This window comes from Chelonia mydas, chromosome 11, assembly GCF_015237465.2.
Source record: "Chelonia mydas isolate rCheMyd1 chromosome 11, rCheMyd1.pri.v2, whole genome shotgun sequence".
NCBI lineage: Eukaryota > Metazoa > Chordata > Testudines > Cheloniidae > Chelonia > Chelonia mydas.
In genome coordinates, this window is record NC_051251.2 from 5091284 (window position 1) to 5100441 (window position 9158).

General features: G+C 38.7%; 1 protein-coding gene across 2 annotated transcripts in view; it reads left to right on the forward strand.

Annotated features, from left to right (window-relative positions):
• Positions 1 to 8703, forward strand: part of ERCC3 (ERCC excision repair 3, TFIIH core complex helicase subunit) — a 46794-nt gene extending 38091 nt beyond the window's left edge. For both annotated transcript variants that reach the window (XM_037912196.2, XM_043525112.1), the window contains exons 14-15: positions 6461 to 6613; positions 8121 to 8703. In XM_037912196.2, the coding sequence (XP_037768124.1) occupies positions 6461 to 6613; positions 8121 to 8255 (288 nt within the window). In that variant the 3' untranslated portion in view covers positions 8256 to 8703. The remainder of the gene's footprint in view (positions 1 to 6460; positions 6614 to 8120) is intronic.
• The last annotated feature ends 455 nt before the right edge of the window (positions 8704 to 9158 follow it).

Sequence of the window (9158 nt, forward strand, 5' to 3'; positions counted from 1 at the left end):
ACTGGAATAACAATTGACAAATGGGTGCTGGAAGTTGTTGCCACTGAATACTAGAACCTATTTAAATCTTTCCCCGCTCCCCCAAATCCCTTCCCATCCCTCTTCAGGGATCCTTCTCATGAAAACCAACTAAAAGAAGGGGGAGGGATAGCTCAGTGATTTGAGCATTGGCCTGCTAAACCCAGGGTTCTGAGTTCAATCCTTGAGGGGGCCATGTGGGGATCTGGGGCAAAAATTGGGGATTGGTGCTGCTTTGAGCAGGGGGTTGGATTAGATACTCTCCTGAGGTCCCTTCCAACCCTGATATTCTATGATTCTAAGTAGTTTCCCTTCTTCATCTAGGGATCCTTGAGAAGCTACCTGTGGAGTTTAGGGCAAGAGGCTTCAGATCACAAAATATCCTTATTCTGAAGACAAAAGGGCGTCTTTGTCCTATCTTAGACCTGAGCAGACTGAACGAATATCTATGCCATTTCAGGCTGAAAATGATTGCGACCATCATCCCTTCCCTTTAGCTCAAGATTGGTTTGTAGTTGTTGATCTCCAAGACGTGACTTCAATACTGTGATCCAATACAAGATGCTACTGTTCGGTCTCTCCACACACCAGTAATCTTCACAAAATGCCTACAGTAGCATCGATGCGGCAGCATAACTGAGACAAACCTTTCACATCTATCCATATTTAGACAATTGGCTGGTCAAAGGCTGGTCTTACCAAGAAGTCACCACAGCCTAGAACTATGTCCTTCACCTATGTAGACAGCATTGGGAAAGACTCCCAACCCATCAGAGTTCATAGGAGCCCTACTTGATTCCAAGTCACCCAAAGCATACTTTCCCAAAGACACATTTCACTCTCTCTAGACAGTTATCACCAACATCAAAGTGAATTAATCAGCCACAATCAGAACTTGCCTCAGATTTAGTGGCCACATGTCAGCATGCAGCTACCTGACACCACTAATCAGATTTCACCCATGTCCGTTGCAATGCTGGCTAAAGTCAGTTTATCACCCCAGAAGACATCAGATGACCACACACAAGTTGTGGTTCTAGGTTACATCCTGTTATCTGACCACCAGTTCAGTTACATCAAGAGAGTTCAGAAGGGGAGTATCCTTCTCTCTACCCTCCTACAAAGACTGATAAGACATCAGTCAGGAACAGTGCACACCTGGACCACCTCCAGATACAGGGACTTTCCACTGCACATGCTTCCCACTCTGGGGATGGGATAAGAGAACAAACACATGAGAGATGTATATTCATGTTGCTTAATCTGATACTGGAAGGTCCCCAGATGCTGTGGGGATGAAAGTGGTATAAAAATCTAGATAGACTAGAATAGGGGTATGGTCCCAAAAGGACATGAATGTATACATAACTCTAGAATTATGAGCCATCTCACTAGCTTGCATAGTATTCCAACCTGTTTTAAAAAATTCCATAGTACAGATTCTCACAGGCAACCCACCTGCAATGTATTATGTAAGCAAGCAAGGGAGGTACCTGCTCATCACCCCTGTGGCAGAAGGCAATCAAGTTATGGACATAATGTCAACTCCATGGAATAACCCCAGTAGCTTTTCATCTCCTAGGAGCCAGCAGTGATTTCACAGGCTTCCTAAGAGGACAATCCATTACCAACCACAAATGGTCACTGAAGAGTTCCCTTCTCAGACAGATATTTCACCAGGGGGGAAATCCCATTATAGGTTTGCTTGCCATCAAAAAGAAAACATACTATCCAGTCTTTTGCTCTAGAGGAGATGTAAGCCTGGGATCCTCACAAGACATTGTTTTGTCCTGTGGGATCAATATCTCACTTAGGCATTTCAACGGATCTTGCTAATTCTCAGGATGATATGGAAAAATACTTGGGGTACAGTCCCATTGATCCTGATAGCTCTATATGTGCCCAAACAGTTCTGGTTAACAGAGCTCAGAATGTCTACTGAGCCTCTGATAGCCCTTCCAGACTGTCTAGACACAACACAGAACCAAGGGCAAATATTACACCCAGGCCCACCAAAAACCACAGCACCTTACAGCCTGAGTGTTGGCTGATTGAATGCCACTAGCAGAAATTTCTCACTGCAAATATGAGAAATTCTACTGCAGAGCAGAAAACTCTGACAAGGCATACTTATTCCACAAAAATCATTTGGGCAGCCCAGCACAACCGTGATCTTTTTGGAGGCCCCATACCTAAAATCCTTGATTTTATTCTACATTTGAAATACTTTGAACTTTCATTCAGATCCTTTAAGGTCCACTGTGCAGTGACTTTTGGCAGGACAACACCCTCTTCCAGTCATGTTCAGTTTTTCTTACCCCACTCTATGTAGATTTTTGAAAGGGGTTACTCTATATTTACCTACCAATTAGGGAATCCCTGCAATGTGGGATCTTAATATTGTCCTTTCAAGCCTTGTGGAGGCTTTTCCCCACCACCTTTTTGACATCAGACAGAAGGGTCAACAAACTTCAAACTCCCATGGGCAACCCTCCTTAAACAACATTCCACTGAGAGCTCATCTTACGTTTATCCCCAAAGTTGTCAGACATATCTGAGCTATCTTTGATGTAGTTAGATCATAGCTAGCTGAAGAAACAACAGTGAAGCTCTGACCACCCAGGACTCGAGGTACATACTCAAGTGGCCACCACCCATGGTGCTGCATCTTTAATACTGCAATTCTGGTTATCTTTGATCTACCTTGGGTATGTTTACATGTTGCAATCAAACTTCTGAATTGCAACATAGACATATACTGATATATCCATTTAGGGTATTTCAGCCTGCTATCACCTGGCTGGTATACTTTCTCCAGATGTCAAAGCTCATTCCACTAGAGCGCAGACGTGTTTTACAAACCTCTACATATGAGATAAGCCTGGCAGCCACTTGTAGAACCCCCTCTACTTTGGTTAAATATTATGCCCTCAACTTGTTGGAAAGATCAGGTGCCAAACGTGGTAGGGGAATGTTATCCTGATTTAGTGGCAGCTAGGACTCCTCAGTCCCCTCTTCCAGATGGTGACTGATAAGCAGAGCCCTAGAATGGGTTCAAATACTCTGAGAAAAAATTATTATTTATCTTACAATAACTCTGGTTCTTCAGTGTTTTGCCCATGATCCGCCCTCCATCCCTGCTTTTTCAGAGTCTTTAATTGATGTTAAGAATTGAGGGAGCTGTGGGACGGTTGTGGCTGCTTTGCCCTTTGTCCTCAGGTGAGGGAAGGGGGTCATTAGGACATCCACAGTGCAGGTGAAGCCCAGTGGACACTACTATAGAAAGATTCTGACCTTGCACACATGAGGTACATGCACAACCTTGAGTGGGATCTGCATGGATAAAACATCCAGAAGAATCATTTTTTTTCATAGTCTATGGCTAGTTAAGAGGACCGCTTCAGAACAGGCCTTACAACTGAAATAATTCACCGCAGTCTTTTTATATGAAAGCCTTTTTTGTAGCATATCAAATGTGCCCAAATAGTTGCAGATTAGTGTTGATCTAATAGCGAACAGGCCTATGTGGTTATAGCCAAAAAGACTCAAAGAAATCTCTTTACTTGTATTTGAATGCTTTGGATTATGGAACTAATTAAAAAAGGCCAAAACAGAGAGATTTCCTTTTGCAAGTAATCAGTTTTAGGAGCCTTAAATTGGCATTATAACTAGGACAAGTGTGAGTGCCAAATGGTTGGTGCCAAACTTAAGGCTGGTAATGTGGGAGGAAATAAAAATTAGTTTTTTGGAAACACTTGCTATTTATGGATAGTTTTATGTACCATTTATTAAATAGTTCCATGTGTTATATCTGTCTGTAGGGATAAAAATTGTGGCTTTTTTCATCTTTTTGCTATTTTGTGTGGTGCACTGGCTTTTTAAATAGAGCCCTCTTGTCACGATTCCTTGCTCGGAACCCAGTGACTTAACTGCACTTGGCTCATGTCACATCTTATTAAAGTATATTCCCTTTGAAAAATATTGCTCTACAAATCTAAGACTTTTATATTAAATCTTTGGTCTAGCAGGTTTTTCTGCTGTTGGTCTAAGAATCGGTGATAACTTATAAATTTGACCCATCTTGAACCAGGCCAGCTTGAAACAAGTACTGTATACTGTTGAAAAGCAAAGAGTCTCTCTTTAGTTGTACACATAATTTTGTTTTTAAATCATCGCAAGGGACAGATTAATACACTTTTTCCTGTTAGAAGCTGGACACGATCTTAGCAGATGCTGTTTTTCATAGATTCACAGATTGTAAGGCTAGAAGGGACAATTGTGATCTAGTTAGCCTGTCTAACGGAGGCCATAGGGACTTCCCTGAATTAATTTCTGTTTAGATGTTTTTCTAAAAGATACTCTACTGTTCAATCTTGATTTTAAAAAACCTCCAGTGAGGGAGAATCCACTGCAACTGTTGGTAAGTTGAGCAGTGGTTAATTACCCTCACTGTTAAAAATATGCACCTTATTTCTAGTGTGAATTTGTCTAGTTTCGATTTCTAGTCATTGGCCCTTGTTACACCCTTCTCTGCCAGATTGAAGAGCCCGTTATCAAAGTTTTGTGCCCCGTGTAAGTATTTGTCAACTGTGCGAAGAACCGATAACTGTGGAACCTCAGTAGAAACATACATCCCCTTGATAATGATTCCCCATTTCTGTTTACATTTTGAGACATGTCTGTTAGCCAGTCTTTAATACATTTGTGTTCCATGTTGATATATCATTCCAGTTTCTTATTCAAAATGCTTTATAGAAGTCTAAATATATTACATGAACACTATACCTTTGTAATTTCATAAATATGTATATATAATAATGTTTGACAAGATCTATTTTCCATAAACCATGGTGACTGGCATTAATTATATGTTCTAAACAGCTATATAAAGCAAAGCTTTATAAAATATTATCACAGTTTGGTGTCCTAGCTTCCTAATGGTATCAAGCATTAACCTCTTAACTGTAGAAGTTCAAGAGAACTCGGGTGTTCAGAGGATATCTAAATTGAGATGGGAGAGGAAAAAAGCCAGATGATAAATCAGTGTGACCCAATTTGAATGTCTGTCTTGCAACCTGCCATGGCTGGGAACGCTGGGAAGTCAGAAGTGCACCCAGGACTAGCGCATTTTTTTAAAAGCAGTAAACTTGGCTCAGTAATCAAAATGGAGGGTGGGGGGAGGGGGGCAGAGGGGAATGTCTATTCCTTTCTACTCTGGATTTAAACAGAGATTTTATTTGAGTCTGAGAGCCCTACTGAGGGGAGAGATGTTTCAGTGATTGTGAAAGAAACTGAATTTACAGCAAATGGTCATATATTGTAAACATTCTTTTTTCACTAAGAAGCAGAAGCTGGGAGACGTTGGAGTTCTATAGGAAGGAAGGACTTTGAAGTAGAGTGGAGATAGCACATTTACTATACTTGCCCAGATATCTGACTAAATAGGAGACTAAAATATGTGCTAAACTGTACTCATATCCTTGGTGGTGAAGGTAAATCAGGGTGGGATGCACATGTCAGAATTCTCATAGTGAGAGCTGGTGGATTGTGCCTCATGAAAATGTAGAATAGTGAAGAAAGCTAAAGGATATAAACAAAAGAGGGTCAGTCCATAAGAAGAAACTAATCTAAAAAGCAGTTTTCTGCCCTCTTTATTATTAACTCAAATATAATTACTAAGCTAAATGTGCTTTGCTCAATTTCCTTGTCAAGGTGGTACATTAAGCATTTGGCTGAACATTCTGAAATGCCTTCATCCTCAGCTATGTGCTTTTGTTCTAGTCTCTTATCTAAATGACATTTTGCATTAGGTTCCTTTAGCACAGAATGTAACAAGGCAGGTGTGTGGTATCATTCACTTTGTATTATGTGTATTTAGACTTGGCAGAATTCAATTTTTTAAAAAAATAATTTTGATGGATATATGGGTTTATTTTTAATCTTTTTTTTTTAATTTTATCAATTTAAATTTTCCCAGTTTGTATAAAAATTGGCGGGAGGGGTCAGAGAATAATTTAATGACAGTAGATATTGAGAGTCAAAAATTAGAAGCTTTATAACTGTTAAAACACAAACTGTCAACATCACGTGTCAAAATATACAAAGTAAAATTCTTAAATCAAATTCTACGTTCTGAAACGTCATTTTTCTTTCCTTGCCCATCTGTAAATTTCGATTATCATTGGTGGAAATATTTCTGTCAGTTTGTGTGTGCGATGAATGGAGGTTTACCGACATTTACTAATTTAAAAATATAATCTTTCCAAGCCTACGTATATTTGTGCTAGCTGTGAAGCAAAGCTGTTGGACTGCTAATACGCTATAAATGCAGTAAGGTCCATTGGGGGGCGTAGTTGATTTTCTTGGGAATGGGGGAGATGCTAATTTAAAAAAAAAACTAAACACTGAGAAAATGCATCCTCCACCACATTCTGCTTCCTAGGTGATCACAAAGCTTGCAGGAATGGAAGAAGAACAACTTTCATTTTCATCCAAAGAAGAGCAGCAGCAGCTTCTTCAGAAGGTCCTGCAAGCATCTGACCTGGATGCTGAGGAAGAGGTGGTAGCAGGAGAGTATGGCTCAAAGTCAACTCAGGTAAATGAAGAATGCTTAGCTTCTGGTAATTGTGGACTACAAATGCTACAGAACTGGACCCTTACTTCTTAGTCTTGCTTCTGCATAACCATGCCAGTATGCAAAAAAGAATAGAAAAATAGAATTCTTTACTTTCAGCTCCTATAACACCTTATTTAGCAATAAGAGTAACTGCTAACTTAGGTATTAGAGAGAAATGACAGGTTTCAGAGTAACAGCCGTGTTAGTCTGTATTCGCAAAAAGAAAAGGAGTACTTTTGGCACCTTAGAGACTAACCAATTTATTTGAGCATAAGCTTTCGTGAGCTACAGCTCACTTCATCGGATGCATACCGTGGAAAGTGTAGAAGATCTTTTTATATACACAAAGCATGAAAAAATACCTCCCCCCACCCCACTCTCCTGCTGGTAATAGCTTATCTAAAGTGATCACTCTCCTTACAATGTGTATGATAATCAAGTTGGGAGAGAGAAATGAGACACTTGAACAAGTGTGACCTCTACAGTATCCTTTTATGTTTTAGGACATTGGTGACAGATGGCAAATTTCTTTTATTGAGATCAGTTTTATGAAATACACATTAAAAATATCCTAGTGCACTTAATTTATTTGTAGTGTCACACTGATTGAAAGGTTTCATGCTCCAAGACATTACCCCCTATAGTACTTCAAATAGGGCTGACTGTTAAGGCTATTCAAGAAGATGAGTCTTTATATATGCTATTTTATTTTTACTCATAGAAAATAAAACATGATTTCCCTAAAAATAAACATGAGAAACTAAGGGCTTTTCTACACAGGGAGATCTAAGAAAATTAATATGAATTAACCAAACGTGAATTTGTAGTGGATTAGTTAAACCACATTAAATTCCTGTATGAACACCCTCATTCAGACTAAAGTGGCCTTTATTTGGTTTAGTTTAATTCATTTCTGAAGTTAATTAAGCTAACCTGAATTAAAGCCACTTTAGTCTGAATGAGGGTGTTCCCACAGGCATTTAATACAGTTTTACTAATCCACTTCTAAAATTAATTTGGATTAATTTTCCTTAGCGTCCCTGCATAGACAAGCCTAAGGCTTGCTAATATATTATGAGTTAAGGGGACATCATAGGAGTGTTGCTCAGACTTCAGGCTTGACCATTAACTATGGTGGCATTGGGCTGGAACGCCCTTTGAATTCTCAGTCTCTTGAGGTATCTTTTCTATACCATTGCTTTTGTTATACCAACTTTAACTAGAGGTATATTACTCCTGCAGTTAGCTGTGAGGTGCTTTGGTTGAGGAGCATCCCTGGCGCAGGAGTAGGGGTATACTTACCTACGCACTTCGGTGTACAGAATTCTTGATCATCCACTAAGCGTCCAGCGTTTTCGTATTTAATTTAAAATTATATATATATAAATTTGATCATTCAGCATTGCATCTAGCTACTCTGGCATCAGTGGGTTAAGAACATTATGTATATAGTTAACCTGAACAATTGTGATTTCTCTTACTCTAGGTGTCCCGTCGTTTTGGCACAATGAGCTCTATGTCTGGAGCAGATGACGCAGTTTATATGGAATATCACACTTCACGGAGCAAGGCATCTTCAAATAAACATGTCCATCCACTTTTCAAACGTTTCAGGAAATGATGTTATATATGGATGCATTTTGTCAAATTGTGGACCTATTTATCCTTCCATACAGCGGAATATGGAGCCTAAATATCTTGTAGACCCTTAAAGGACTCTTTAATGTGTGGCTATATAGATGCATAAATAGTTAGCAATATATCTATGCTAATGGGTGAGACTGAAAAAGTGAAGGAACTATCTCTGACCACAGTGAAAGATGTTATAGAAGGACTGAACCCTGGTTATGCCTCTGTGGTGTTCCCAAGGTAATAAAACCTTTATTTTTATCAAGTGAATTTAAAGACCACTTTTTAAGCAAATGCTGCAAACGTGAACTTTTTTTGTATATCAAGTTTGTACTAATGTTTAAAATTTTATTTATCTCATAAATATTCTAGTTGAAAAAAACATAAGGAAGTCTAAAATGCTTGAAGGAAAAATTTAAATAAAACTTGAATAAAAATCATTCATTGTGCACATTTTATTATGTTTTTTACATATGGAGAATTGAGTAATTTGTACTCCTAATTTAACCTAGTTTAAATTTATAACAAACTAGCTCAACATGTCATGAAACTTCAAGAGAAAAAACCTGAAGAGGGACTTTGTCACTGGAGTAAAACTGGGAAAAACATTTAAAAGTTAATGAGCAATCCATTTAACCTGTATTTTTGGTGTTCTTACTACAGTTTTTCTGTTGTATACATCATACACTGCCATCATAAATAATCCTCTGTTTAACATTGGCATATTACCATTTTAGTTTTGCATAAAAAGGTAGTATTTTGACTTGCTACAGGGAGAGCTGAAAGCTGGGTTGCGATGGAGAGAGCCCTTTTTTAAAACATGGGTATTTTTTATTCTTGACAATACTGGCAAAGAAGTCTTCTGAAGTGAGAGTTAATTTGATTTCAGTGATGG